The sequence below is a fragment of the Artemia franciscana genome, chromosome 17, assembly GCF_032884065.1.
Source record: "Artemia franciscana chromosome 17, ASM3288406v1, whole genome shotgun sequence".
NCBI classification, from domain to species: Eukaryota; Metazoa; Arthropoda; class Branchiopoda; order Anostraca; family Artemiidae; genus Artemia; species Artemia franciscana.
Window position 1 is genome coordinate 12,892,390 of NC_088879.1, and position 16,204 is coordinate 12,908,593.

Consider the following 16,204-nt stretch of genomic DNA (forward strand, 5'->3'; position numbering starts at 1 on the left):
ATCTTTGTTTGTCTCACGCTAAGCTGAAAAAAACTAACGAAGAAATCAGTTCTATAGTGCGTCAATTGATGAAGAAATTAACATCGACGCTATAACATATAAGTAACCTTAAAAGTCTTTAGCCCAAACTCTTCAGTAAGTCAACTGAACTGACGGAAGATGACGTCCGTCCACTAAATTCTACTTTTCTCTGGTATGAAAAGAAAAACACTACCAAAATTGCGTCATTTTGTTTTAGGTTTCACATCCGTCATGCTGTTAACTTTTCTATCAAGTGGATGTTTGGCAACTTTGATCATTTTTGATATGATTTTTCAGTACAAAATCGAATATTTTTTTCACTATTTGGCGAGGGTTTGTACAACAAAAATGATCCACAACACTCGTATCTTACTTAAGACGAATGTTCGATCCGACTGCAATCTTTGTCATTACTAGCGAAATATATTTAATTCAACTCGACTGTCAAAAAGCGTCTAAGCACGTCCTCGTCGCTTTAGTAAGCTTTTTAATTTTTTTTCAGCCAGGTCAATCAGGTCATCTAAACCGAGAACGTCTTTATATGAAAGTTCTCGGACTGTATTGATCTGCATATATTCTATTGTCATATGTGTGTAATCCTTTGCTAGATATTAATCAACAATGCTATTTGGCCTGCCTAAGTAATTTACAGTATTATCAAGTCACTGTAAATGCAAATCTGATGCCCCGCTTCAGAATTGTTTGTAAAGAACAACACCCCTGCTTGAATTGAATTATAAAATATGTAAAGTGATATATCTTCTATATATATAAAAATAAGTTGTCTGTGTGTCTGTCGAGTGACGTCATGTCATCATGTCATGTCGTCATGAAGTTAGTTGTCGTCATGTTTGTTATGACGATGACGTCATTAAAGGTATTTAATACATTCGTTCACGGAAAAATGTTTAATTGTAAAGTGACTGAAGAACATACAATGGCAACAGCCGAGAAAGCTGCTCAAAGAGTCTCTGCCAAAAAACTTGCTGCTGATAGAGAAAGTAAGAAAAGAAAGCGTGCCGAGGATTCACAAGAACAGCAAGAAAACAGGCTTGTGGCTGATAGAGAAAGTAAGAAAAGAAAGCGTGCCAAGGAATCACAAGAGCAACCTGAAAATTATCGCCTGACATTCAGGTACAGTCCAGTCGATGATTATAGCTTGAGTGGATGTGTTCAAATCGGGACTATGTTTAAAATTTGTCCCTATTGCAAGGCCTTGAAATTTAATGGTGAAACAATGGGAATGTGGAAAAACGAGGATTGCCACTCGCACATATACTAATCTGGCTACATTATAAAATTACTTCTAAAGAAATTGATGATGTGATTTCTGCTGAAATACCTGATGAAAATGTCGATAAGGGGTTGTATGATATTGTTGTAAAACATATGATACATGGACCTTGCGGTGCACTGAACGAAAATTCACCATGCATGGCCAAAGGAAGGTGCACAAAGCACTATCCTCAACCTCTAGTACCCAACACAATTACTGGCAATGATGGTTACCCACAATATAGAAGAAGATCTACTGAAAATGGCGGTAAAACAGCAATAATAAAGAAGCGTAATGGTACCACCATCGAATTAGATTACCAGTGGGTTGTTCCATATTCCCCATTATTATCAAACACATTTAATGCACATATAAACATTGAATACTGTAACTTCGTAAAGGCAATCAAATACATATGTAAATACGTCAACAAAGGCAGTGACATGGCAGTTTTTGGCTTGCAGCCGAAAACAAAGATATCGACGAAATCGTACAATATCAGGCTGGAAGATACATAAGCAGTAATGAAGCTGTTTGGCAAAGTCTTTCATTTCCGATACATGAACGTAGTCCAGCTGTTGTTCACTTAGCGGTACATTTACAGAATGGTCAACGTGTTTATTTTTCGGAATCCAACGTGCAACAAAGAGCCCTGAATCCAACGGATACAAAGTTAACTGCTTTCTTTTCGCTATGCAAAAATGATTCTTTTGTAAAAAAAACTGCTCTATACTGAAGTGCCTTCGTATTACACGTGGAATACTAAAAGTAAAGTATTTGAACGTCGAAAACAGGGTAAGTCAGTCGACGGCCAACCTACCATCTTCAAAGATACTACGATAGGAAGACTCTACGTCGTTCACCCCAATCAACATGAATGCTTCTTTCTACGCCTGCTTTTGTGAATGTACCCGGTCCGACGTCCTTTGAGTATTTGAGAACTGTAAACGGTACTATACATGTGACTTACCGTAGTGCATGCCAAGCTCTGAATTTATTGGAGAATGACAACAGTGGGATAACTGCATCAATGACCCATGCGAAACGTCAACTCCAAGTCAAATTCGTGCATTGTTTGGAATCATTCTAACAACTTGCTCTCCTTCAGCTCCTACAGAGTTATGGGTAAAATATAAATCGAAAATGTCCGAAGATATACTCCATCGAAAACGGTTAGAGATGTCAGATATGACTTTTGATTTTACAACGGAAATTTATAACTACACTTTAGCTAATATTAAAGATTTGTGCGTATGTATGGCAAACACACCTCTTCAGGATTTGGGAATGCCTTCACCCAATCGTACCGCTGCTGTTTCGACATGTGTAGAATTGGATCGTGAACAAAGTTACACTACGAGTGATCTATTGTCGTATGTACAAAATAACATTTCCAAGTTAACGTCGGAACAAAAAGACATTTATGAGACGATAATGCATTGTGTCGATAACAACGTTGGAGAAATTTTCTTTTTGGATGCGCCAGGAGGTACTGGTAAAACGTTTGTGATAAAACTGATTTTGGCATCAATTCGATCAAAAAATGATATAGCGTTGGCAATTGCGTCCTCCGGAATAGCCACAACGTTGCTGCCTGGTGGACGAACTGCTCATTCCGCTTTGAAATTGCCTCTGAATTTGCATTCTACAGAAACTCCCACGTGCAATATTTACAAATCATCTGGGATGGGTAAAGTATTGCAACAATGCAAACTTATTTGTGGGAGATTTCAGGCAAACATTACCAGCAAGGAATCACAAGAACAGCAAGAAAACAGGCTTACGGCTGATAGAGAAAGTAAGAAAAGAAAGCGTGCCGAGGAACCACAAGATCAACCTGAAAATTATCGCCTGGCATTCAGGTACATCCCAGTCGATGATTATAGCTTGAGTGGATGTGTTCAAATCGGGACTATGTCTAAAATTTGTCCCAATTGCAAGGCCTTGAAATTCAATGGTAAAAAAATGGAAATGTGGAAAAACGAGGATTGCCACACGCACATATACCAATCTGGCTACATTATAAAATTACTTCTAACGAAATTGATGATGTGATTTCTGCTGAAATACCTGATGAAAATGTCGATAAGGGGTTGTATGATATTGTTGTAAAACATATGATACATGGACCTTGCGGTGCACTGAACGAAAATTCACCATGCATGGCCGAAGGAAGGTGCACAAAACACTATCCTCGACCTTTAGTACCCAACACAATTACTGGCAATGATGGTTACCCACAATATAGAAGAAAATCTACTGAAGATGGCGTAAAATAGCAATAATAAAGAAGCGTAACGGTACCACCATCGAAGTAGATAACCAGTGGGTTGTTCCATATTCCCCATTATTATCAAAAACATTAAATGCACATATAAACGTTGAATACTGTAACTCTGTAAAGGCAATCAAATACATATGTAAATACGTCAACAAAGGGAGTGACAAGGCAGTTTTTGGCTTGCAGTCCGAAATCAAAGATATCGACGAAATCGTACAATATCAGGCTGGAAGATACATAAGCAGTAATGAAGCTGTTTGGTGAATTCTTTCATTTCCGATACATGAACGTAGTCCAGCTGTTGTTCACTTAGCGGTACATTTACAGAATGGTCAACGTGTTTATTTTTCGGAATCCAACGTGCAACAAAGAGCCCTGAATCCACCGAATACAAAGTTAACTGCTTTCTTTTCGCTATGCAAAAATTATTCTTTTGCTAAAAAACTGCTGTATACTGAAGTGCCTTCGTATTACACGTGGAATACAAAAGTAAAGTATTTGAACGTCGAAAACAGGGTAAGTCAGTCGACGGCCAACCTACCATCTTCAAAGATACTACGATAGGAAGACTTTACACCGTTCACCCCAATCAACATGAATGCTTCTTTCTACGCCTGCTTTTGTTGAATGTACCCGGTCCGACGTCCTTTGAGTATTTGAGAACTGTAGGCTAAACGGTACTATACATGACACTTACCGTAGTGCATGCCAAGCTCTGAATTTATTGGAGAATGACAACAGTGGGATAACTGCATCAATGACCCGTGCAAAACGTCAACTCCATGTCAAATTCGTGCATTGTTTGGAATCATTCTAACAACTTGCTCTCCTTCAGCTCCTATAGAGTTATGGGGAAAATATAAATCGAAAATATCCGAAGATATACTCCATCGAAAACCGTTAGAGACGTCAGATATGACTTTTGATTTTACATCAGAAATTTATAACTACACTTTAGTTATTATAGAAGATTTGTGCGTGTGTATGGCAAACAAACCTCTTCAGGATTTGGGAATGCCTTCACCTAATCGTACCGCTGGTGTTTCGACATGTTTAGAATTGGATCGTGAACAAAGTTACACTACGAGTGATCTATTGTCGTATGTACAAAATAACATTTCCAAGTTAACGTCGGAATAAAAAGACATTTATGATACGATAATGCATTGTGTCGATAACAACGTTGGAGAAATTTTCTTTTTGGATTCGCCAGGAGGTACTGGTAAAACGTTTGTGATAAAACTGATTCTGGCATCAATTCGATCAAAAAATGATATAGCGTTGGCAATTGCGTCGTCCGGAATAGCCGCAACGTTTCTGCCTGGTGGAAGAACTGCTCATTCCGCTTTGAAATTGCCTCTGAATTTGCATTCTACAGAAACTCCCACGTGCAATATTTACAAATCATCTGGGATGGGTAAAGTATTGCAACAATGCAAACTTATTTGCGGGAGATTTCAGGCAAACATTACGTATAATACCTAGATCAACCCCTGCAGACGAAATGAATGCTTGCCAGAAAAATTCAAATTCATGGGCACACGTAAAAACATTAAAATTAACTACAAATATGCGTGTCCGATTGCAAAACGATGACTCTGGTCAAACATTTTCAGATCAATTGCTGGCAATTGGAAACGGAAAGCTCCCAGTAGACTCAATTTCAGGACGTATACAACTACCTGCTGATTTCTGTAATTTAGTGACGTCCAAAAATGAATTGATTGAAAAAGTATTTCCGAATATTCTAAACAATTATAAAAATAATAAATGGTTAAGTGAAATAGCGATTCTTGCACCCAAAAATATAAACGTCCACGAAATCAACAATATTGTTTTGACCAAGATTCGAGACCAGGCAGTCCTTTACAAGTCAGTCGACACAGTTTTGGAACCAAATGAAGCGGTTAATTATCCATCTGAATTTTTAAATTCCGTGGATCTTTCAGGGTTTCCACCACACGTGCTACAACTAAAAATAGGCGTACCAATAATACTTTTAAGAAATATCAACCCACCAAAGCTTTACAATGGCACGCGACTTGCCGTAAAAAAAAAACAATGGAAAACCTAATAGAGGCCACAATCTTGACAGGGCCTTTTGAGGGTGAGGCTGTTCTTATTCCTCGCCTTCCCATGATTCCAACGGATCTGCCTTTTCAATTTAAAAGATTGCAATTCCCAATTCGATTAGCATTTGCAATCACCATTAACAAAGCTCAAGGTCAATCATTAGAAAAATGTGGTATAGATCTTAATACTGATTGTTTTTCCCATGGGCAATTGTACGTTGCTTGTTCGAGGGTCGGTAAACCTGACAATCTATTTATATGCAGCGACAATTGGACAGCGAAGAATGTTGTATATTCGCAAGTTTTATTTTAGTTAAAAAAAACAAAGGTTCGGCGATATGTATTTTATAGTGACGAAAGACAAGCCAAGGTAAAACAAACCAAACAACTTGAAAGTGATGTATACGTGATTATTAAAAATAAGTTGTATGTATTTTTGTGTTGAGGGTTTGGATATGACGTCTGAAAAATAAAGAAGAAAAAGAAAACTGAAACTAAAAATGTAAAAACTGGGAATTGCATAAATATCTATATAAATTTTGACAATAGATTAAAGTAATTCAAAAACCTTAAAACAGATACTTAAAATTTTGAGGTTTATTATAAATTGTTGAGCTTTAGCATGCTTGGCACGTGAAGATTTTTCAACTGTCAATGTTAAAATGAACATTGACAAATTGAAAAACATTGAAAAAGATAGAATGTTACCAAAAAGCAAAACCAGGCTTGCGGTTCAAAGAGAAAGGGCCAGATTAGGAATGTGCAATTTACGTCAACGAAGGCGTGTCGAGTAACTACCAGAGCAATGCGAAACCAGACTTGCGGCTGAAAGAGAAAGTAAAAAAAGAAGTCGTGTTGAGGAGTCACAAGAGCAACGTGAAAACAGGCTTGCGGCTTCAAGAGATAATGCCAAAAGAAAGCGTACCGAGGAATCACAAGAGCAACGTGAAAATTATCGCATGGCATTCAGGTACAGCCCAGTCGATGATTGTAGTAGATGTGTTCAAATCGGGACTATGTCTAAAATTTGTCCCTACTGCAAGGCCTTGAAATATAATGGTGAAACAATGGGAATGTGTTGCGCTTCAGGAAAAGTTAAACTTCCTCAACTGGCTGCACCCCCAGAGTCATTGAAGACTTTGCTTATTGGAACTACGTCAGAATCTAAGCGTTTTTTTTGTCAAACATCAGGAAATATAACTCTAGTTTCCAAATGACGTCGTTTGGTGCCCAAATCGAAAATCAAGATTAATTTATGCCTACTTTCAAAGTAAAAGGGCAAATTTATCATAGAACAGGGTCCTTTCTACCATTCTCATGTGATAATCATAAATTTTTACGACTGTACTTCATCAGGCAAAAACTAAAAAGAAAAAAGCTAAAAGAGCTACAAAACTAAAGAAAAAGAAAAACTAAAAAAGAAAAAAAATTAAAAGAAGAAAAAACTAAAAACAGAAAAAACTAAAAAAGAAAAAAACAAAACAAGAAAAACTAAAAAAGAAAACCGGGACACAGGGAATATAAATGACGACCGGGACACTCAAAGAGAAATTACAGACCGGGACACAAATGACAACCGGGATACCGGGACAGAGGGAATATAAATGACGACCGGGACACTCAAAGAGAAATTACAGACTGGGATACCGGGACATAAATGACGACCGGGACACAAATGACGACCGGGACACAGGGAATATAAATGACAACCAGGACACAGGGGCACAACTACAACGGGGACGCCGGAGGCACAGGGGGATATATAAATGACGACGGGGACACTGGGAATGTTAGATTAGCAATCACCATCAACAAAGCTCAAAGGCAATCGTTAGAACAATACGGTATAGACCTGAATACGGATTGTTTGGAAAAATTGTTGGAAAACAATGAAACCGAAAACTCTTGAACCGACTGTTCAAGAGTCGGTAAACCTGACAATCTATTTATATGGACAGACAATGGGACAGCAAAGAATGTTGTATATTCGCAAGTTTTACGTAGTTAATATATATATATATATATATATATATATATATATATATATATATATATATATATATATATATATATATATATATATATATATATATATATATATATATCCATTTATATTCACAGGTGGGACACAGGGACACAACTACAGTGGCGCGTAACGACTTACGCGCGAGGGGGGCTTGGGGGGCACGAAGTGCCCCCACCAACTAGGTGTTGGGATGGCGCGAAACGCCACCCCAACAGCTAGTATATATATATATATATATATATATATATATATATATATACATATATATATATATATATATATATATATATATATATATATATATATATATATATATATATATATATATATATATATATATATATATATATACATCAACTATAGACAAATGGCGCTTACTTATCACTGAGACAAATCTTAGTTTCTTGCCACGTGTTTCCAAACCCCGTAAAACTGTTATGAATCCCGTTTATCTGAATATTTTTAGCAACTTAAAGTTATTTATGTTCTGCAAACATACAATTTGTGTATCCTGAAGATAATTGATTAATATAAAGTCCTTAAGATGACATTCTTCGGAAATTTGGGATCCACCCCTTGGAATTACAGTTGTCAGCAGTCTAAGAGAGGAAAAATTAATCGTCTTTATTAGGACGTTGTAAAAAATGGTAGACAGCTGCCTTTTTTTTAAGTGGTTTGCAATTCAGCAGGCGAACAAGATATGAGATATTGTTGCGAAAGCAAGTTTAGAACTATAAAATGACGGAATTAACCTAATTACTTTTATGATGACGCTGTGTTGTACCTTGAAAATATGAATTTTTTCCCCTTAAAAATAATGAAGAATTAATAGCAAAGATAAGTATATATTTGACCTTGTCCATTTGTCAATGCTGAATCAGAGCTCAAAGCACCAAGGCCATCAAAATATAAGTATTTTTTACATCATGTAAAAAATCTTAGCTCTACTAATAGCTTAAAAACCACAGTTTTCAAGATTTTTTTTTGCTGTTAAAACTTTCTTATAGAACAGAAGCTTTTAGAATTTTGCCAAATTTTCGTCAGTTTTGCGACATTGAATCAGAAAATAAACAAGAAAACAAAGTAGTTGAGTTTTGCAACACTGTTTGTCCGTAAATCAAGGCCTTTTTGTACTATATGTGTTTTACTTTTTCTTTTTTTTTTCTTTACCTGTTTCTTCACTTTAAGTTTAGCACCCACTACAACCAAAAAAGATTTAACTGCATATGGATTTATTTCTTATTGAAATCAAATTTCTGATTTTTTCCGTATCTTACATAATGGCTTTTATACATATATATATATATATATATATATATATATATATATATATATATATATATATATATATATATATATAATATATATATATATATATATATATATATATATATATATATATATATATATATATATATATATATATATATATATATATATATATATATATATATATATATATATATATATATATATTTATATATATATATAGGCAAGTGTATTCTCCTGATGAGCCCTTGTGTTGGGTTGTTGCCTCTGAATTATTTGTCTTTACTGTTTTTATTGTTTGATAAATGACGACTTATACTTATTGCCGACATGACTTCCTGTCCATGGTTTATTCTTTATGGTTGATTGTGTAAGGTTATGCTGTTTGACCTATGTGATTGTATGGACGAGTAGGGTTAAGGCCTCATTCAAGTGCTGGTCTATATTAATCACTAATTTAGGAAAACAGTCTTCCTTTTCTCCTTCTGTCTCCCTTTTTTTCATTTTCTTTTAGCGTACCAGCTAATAGAGGGGGGGGGGCGGAATAAGTAGATATTCTTGTTGAAGGAGTTGGTTTCTTAAGCCTCAAAAAGTGCGTCTTACATTAAATTTTCAACACACAGATTTTTTTTTTTTACCTTTGCGGTGTTTTTTGAAAGCGGTCACTGGGGCTAGTTGCAATAGATAATACCTTTGGGATAGATAATTTGACAGAATGAATTTGGATTGAGCAGGGAAAATATGGATATGGGGAAAAGATAGATTGCTTCTAATTGGGGTGTTTAAAGATTGGCCCGTAGACTTTTGTTCAAATTCTCACCTGTACAGAGATAAAAGGAGGACCTTTCAGGAAAGACTTTTCATATGTATCTACACACTTTGAGAAATAAAAAAAAATATAAAATGCAAGCATTGTTCCAATTTTGCTATACCGACTATCTCATAGGTAGTTTAAAATATGACGTTTGGTCATAAAGTGATTTGGACGTTGGTCATTTGGACGTTTGGTTGCAAGGTGCCTTATATACTTCTTTGTACTGTGTTAAGCAAATTAAAAACAATTTACCTTTTTCTGTTACTGATATAAAAACTTCAACGAGGATAATCAAGATTCAAGCTCATTTTTGCTGATTCTTATCATAGGTTGTCAAAAAGCTAATGTTTAGTACATCTATAGCGAAGTATTTTCTGTACTTATATTTGTGATTGCAAGTATTTTAGTATTGTTCATTTAGAGTTATCAGCTATTCATATAAATGTGTCGTTAAGGATTGTGTAGCTCAAGGCTGATTACTGCTGATCAGTGTGGCTTTTTGAATTTATTTAAGGTCAATCCTTATAAAGCTATCTTAATTTGGGTAGTCGAAACATGATGTTTGACTCATTTACAGCATTCAGCTCAGCTTTAGGCTGATTCCAGTTGTTGAGTACGACATTTTCAACAAGCTAAAATCAATTCTGATATGTGCTATGCATAGTAGAAAATGTACTATTTGATGCATCTATAACGAACTGCTTCATATACTTCTGTGTTTGATAATAAGTGTTTTAGTGTTGCTCCTTTAGTTTTATCAGCTACCATTGTGCATTTCTTTTTGTCAATCAGAGATCAGCTCTAGGCTGATACCAACTGACGAGTGTAGCGTTTCAAATATATTAAAATCAATCCTGATAGGTGCTATACTGGCTATCATATAATAAGTAGTTGAAAACACGATGTTTGATGCATCTATAGCGAAATGTCTCATATAATTCTGTGATTGATAATAAGTGTTTTACAGTTGCTCGGTTAGTTTTATTTGCTGCCCAGATAGTTTTTTGTCAATGAAAGACCAGCTCTATGCTCATACCATCTACCAGTGTGGCGTTTCAAATACATTAAATCAATTCGGATAGGGGCTATACAGGCTATCTTACCATAAGCAGTTAAAAACGGGATGTTTGATGGATATTTAGCGAAGTGTCTCTAATACTTTTGTGTTTGAAAATCTGTATTTTGTGTTGATCATTTATTTTTATCACTTGTTCATATAATGGTTTCATAAAGGACAATGAAGCTCCAAGCTGATTTCTGGTAATTGGCGTGGTTTTTCGATCTACCTAATCAATTCTGACATCGTTTTGCAGGCAATATTAATCAAGATTGTCGAGAACGTAAAATCTGGCATATCTATACCAAAGTGTCTCTCAATTTCTATATGACTATAAGTATTAAAGTGTGGTTCCTAAATGTGTCGTCAAAGACATAAGAGTTACAGTTACTTATCAGTGAGACGTTTTTATCAATTCAACCAATTCTAATATACTATCTCATCATAGGTAGTCGAGAAGGTAGCGCTTGGTAGTTCTATACAAGAGTGTCTCATAAACCACTATGTAGTATTAGATCCTTCATCAGATGATCTTCATGAAGCATAAATTTACTTTTCAGGTTGTTTGGATGAAAGCAGAAGACCAAACGGTATTCAGTATTCATCGACGGGTGGTGCCAAAAAGTTCTAAATATGCCATAAGCTATGATGGCTCAAAAATATGGAGGCTTCATATTCGTCAAGTGAGTCGATTCCTTAAGAAATATTTGAAGATTGTTGTGTGGTACTTTTACTACTACTACCACCTCTAATAACTCACCAAACGTACCCAGCCACATAAGGCAAACACAGCTAAGCACGCTCCTCCTCCATCCCAATCTATTCAAAGCCTCCCTCTTTATACTCTCCCAGGAAGTTCTCATTTGCTTCAAATCATTCTTTATGACATCTTTCCACCCCAACCACGGACGACCTGCTTTCCGGTTAGCCCTAGACGGTTCACGAAAAAGGACAATCTTTGGCAATCTATCATCTTTCATCCACAGAAAGTACTCTAACCATCTCAACCTCTCTCTCGTTATAATCTTGGAAAGCGGAATTGAATCTTAATTTTCACACAGCCTATGGTTTGAAACACGGTCAGTCAAGTGCCCAGAACAATCTGTAGGCAATTTCTCTAGGAAACATCAAGCAAATATTCATCTGGTATTCAGAGCGCTCTTGTTACAGAGCCATACTTGACACCTGTCATCACTGCAGCTTCCAATATTCTAATCTTTGTTTGCACACTTATCTTCCTGTTCTTCCAAACTTTTTTAACTGTGAAAAAACACCCTGAGCCTTGGCTATTCTACTTTTAACATTTTCACTGCTCTCACCACCTTTACTAACAATACTACTAAGATAAGTGAAGCTGTTCACCTCATCAATCATTTCGTTGCCCAGCGACAACTTTTCATTTTCACTTATTCCTAGCCTTACTGACTTTTACTTACTGACGTTTTCTTAACATTTATTTTCAGACCTATTCTAGCACCCTGAACTTGCAAAACCTTTAAAAGTCCATTCATTTTCTTCACATTTTCATCTAGAATGCTTAAATAGTCAGTATAATCAAAGTCAAGATGAGTCTTTCCTCACCGTTTGATTCTGTGGTCTCCTATTACATTTCCTGTGCTTCTTAAGGCAAAATCCATCAAAATGATCCGTATAAAGGGAGAAACTGTTACTTCTGCACACTAATAATGCTAAAGAGTATTTTTAATTTGTGTATTTTTTTCGGCTGAAAGTGTTTTTAAGTTATGTAAATAATAATATTCCTCATTTTGCTGCATTAAAGTAGCAAGAACACAAAATTAAAACAAATTATGCCCCTAGACCTATCTTAAGTGTGTTAGTACTCTAATAGAACAAATAGTACTCTAATAGTACTCTATTAGAACTCTAAATCTTATAAGAGTGTTGTTCGTTCTGTTCTTTTAAGATTGTGAAGTCTTAAGGCATGTATCACATTTTATTCACGGCCATTTTGAGCCGTGAAAACAGACAAACAAGATATACAGTGATTGTCGTCAGTAGAAATTCAAACATTAACAATATCTAAACCTTCAAAAGTAAGCGAGACAACTAAACTTTCAAAAGCAAGCGAGACCTTCTTAAGATTTTGGGTTTTTGATTTTTTTTAGCTGATTTTTCACCCACGTTTCCTTTTTTTGCTTGGCTGCCATTTGGTGTGTTTAAATTGTAGATTCACCATACACTTTATTTGAGTTTATTCTTTAAATTAAATAGAAAAGACTTCAAAAATCAGGGATAAGAAAAACCTAAGCTGATTCTAGGGGGCAAATTTATTTCGATGTCTTTAGGTATGTTAAAGCCTCGATGAAGCTATTCTGGGTCTTACAAAACTAGGACTCTACAAAAGCAGTATAGGGATTGTAGATCCTACAACAGCCCTATTACTTTTGTGCCTCGAGCCGTTTTGCTTCAAAATTTGTTTCCTAAAGGTGTTCTCCAAGATGCTTCCCTAGTGGGAAACCTCCGCACGTAAAAATAATTTTAGTATCCCCTCAAAATATCATAATACTTCCGAGCACACAGGTAGGTATTAATACAGAACGTTTGGAGTTGCTAACTCCCTAACTGGTTTTGGAGGTCAACGATGTTTGTTGCTAATCCATTTCGACTCTAAAGACGAGAAGCTTCATCGGGTATCTGGACTATAAGAGTATTCATAGAGATAATATTTACTTTCTAATTGGCAGTTCAAGAGTCCACAGCAAAAAAATGCTCTACACATCTCTACTATGTTTGTATACATTTCGCAGTTGGTCGTCATGTCAGAACTGCACTGTATAGTGTAGATGAATACGACGAAAATTTTAGATTATAATAATCCATTTAATTTGCACAGATTAAGGATTCCAATTTTTGTCTTGAATAGGTTGATGACTCTCACACTAAAGATTCTCCTATGCTCTAATTTTCACTCTGATAAGTCTAATCAACGGGAAAATATGCCCCGGTATGATTGGAAAAACCCTAAACGTGATTTTGTTTTATTTCTAAGACACCGATATCGTCGCGGTTTTAAATTTATTTGGGATGAAGAACCCAGTCTACACATCAATTGTTGAAATAAAAAGAGAATATACTTTCTACTTCATCATTGTGAAATCAATGGCTACTATGATTATAAGCTTATGAATTTTTTTTTGAGAAGACTGTGTGTGACACTGCTTCGAATAAGCAAATTGAGACACGTGAATATTACAATATGAGCGAAAATAGTATTTTGACTCCACAAAGAGATATAATAAAAGTGCAATTACATTGTATTGTAGATAATGTGACCCTCAATTTGCACTACACTATCAGTAAAAATTGACCAAGTTTCATCCTGATTTGTCCACTCTATGCGTTTTCCAAGATTTCCAGTCTCCCTCCAAGTCCCCCCTAGGACATAGGATCCGGTCCGGATTTAGTTTAAGAGATTTGAGTTACGAGGTCCTTTTAAGTATGAAATTTCATTAAGACCCGATCTCTTCTTCGTAAATTAAAAATACCTCATTTTTCTAATTTTTCAGAATTAACCCTCCCCCCAACTCCCCCAAAGAGAGTGGATCATTTCCGGTTATATCAATCACGTATCTAGGATTTGTGTTTGTTTTCCCACCAAGTTTCTTCCCGATCTCTCCACTCTAAGCGTTTTCCAAGATTTCAGGTTTCACCCTCCAACTCCCCTCAATGTCACCGGATTTAAAATAAGAGCAAAATACCCTATTTTTTCTAATTTTTCGGATTAACTACCCCCCTCCCCCTTCCAGATGGCCGAATCGGGTAAATGACTATCTTTAATTTAATCTGGTTTGGTCCCTGATACGTTCGCCGAATTCCATCTTCCTAGCTTATCTGGAAGTACCCGAACTAGCGAAACCAGGACAGACCAAGAGACCAACAGAATTTGCGATCACTATATGTCACTTGGTAAATACCAAGGGTCATAAAAGGGAAAACATTTATAGCATCTTTTCCAGTAGAGTTCTAGTCTCTACAATTACGTTCTGGTCTTGAGAAGCCGAGGGGGTTATCGGCCCTACTAATGTTAAATTTTGCTCGTTTTGAGTTTCAGTCGGCCATTTTTTGTAATTTTTGTTCTTTTTTAGCATCATTTATTTATTGATAGTGATTTATGGTAGTTTTACGCTCGAAAAATTACTTAACTTCATTTCTACTAATTTTGGGCTTAATAGAGCTATTTGCTTTTCTTTGAAAACCTTATTTTGTGAAAAAATTAAAACAGTTTCTCTTCGTTTTTTGTTGACATGGTCTTTTTCATGAAAAGATAATATTTATGTTTTTTGGTTTGTTTTTATAAGAAATCGATAATTTGGCTTATTATTTGTGTGTTGCGGGAAATTTTCTCAACAAATTTCAATTCTAATACAAATAGTATTATTTTATTTAATTTTATACCTCCTCAAGTTGACCTGAAAGATAAAACTTGATTTCATTTCCAAAATATTCTATCTATACTTTTTGACGGCCTGGATACGCTTACACTCTTTTTAATACAATCCTCATATCTGATATAATAAGCGTTCAAGAGAAATATGACTTGTCAATCTGAGAAAAAATCTAATGTCGCTTATGTTTCTACGTTCTCCGGAGCCCTTTCATCTTCATCCGCCTTTGTATAATGGTTGAGATAGGGAATGATTCTACAGTATACAGTGACATATGGTGTATTCTGACTATTTTAAAATCCCCCACAATTTATTATGAAAGGTCTAACTTTTTGATATGTTATTTTTACGATATTGCTTAGTAACCTATTTGAAAGTCCACATGCTCATAGTTTGTTTTGATTTAGTTGAATATCCACCTAAATATTCTTTATAGTTGATTACTGAAGACACTGTTTTATTCTCTTTGGACTATGGGTTACAAAATGGCACACACCTTCGGTCAAATTCGTTTGGGGAAAAGAGGAAGTCTGGGAAGAGAGGGCTATTTTCCCTCCATCACGTTTGACTCTTAAAAGGGAACTAGAACTATGTATTTCCAATCAACGAGCCTCTTCTAAAGTTCACAAGACCATTCCTTCCAGAAAAACTTACATGCCCCTCGGAGCATAACTTACAGCTCTTATCCACAGACTTTGGGGGGTTATGTCCACTCCAAAAGGCTTTTTATATGATATTTGAACTATTTTTGAAGAAATAGCTGTCTCAAAATCTCTATCGGATGCATTTGGAGATAATGTAACGCGGGGGAGGGGCTACCCTACGATCATTTTTACTCTTAAAAAGGACACTTAAAATTCAGATTTCCAAATGATCCAATGAGCCTCTCCGAAGCTTATAACACCATCCCTTCTATAAGATTAAATAAAAGAAAACAAGTTTTTTTTAAAAACTAAAATAAGGAGCGACATTAAAACTTAAA

General features: G+C 35.5%; 1 protein-coding gene across 3 annotated transcripts in view; it reads left to right on the plus strand.

Annotated features, from left to right (window-relative positions):
• The window catches only part of LOC136037874 (lachesin-like), a 368,714-nt gene that overhangs the window by 159,347 nt on the left and 193,163 nt on the right, over positions 1 to 16,204 (plus strand). For all 3 annotated transcript variants that reach the window (XM_065720726.1, XM_065720725.1, XM_065720728.1), the window contains exon 3: positions 11,377 to 11,499. In XM_065720726.1, the coding sequence (XP_065576798.1) occupies positions 11,377 to 11,499 (123 nt within the window). The remainder of the gene's footprint in view (positions 1 to 11,376; positions 11,500 to 16,204) is intronic.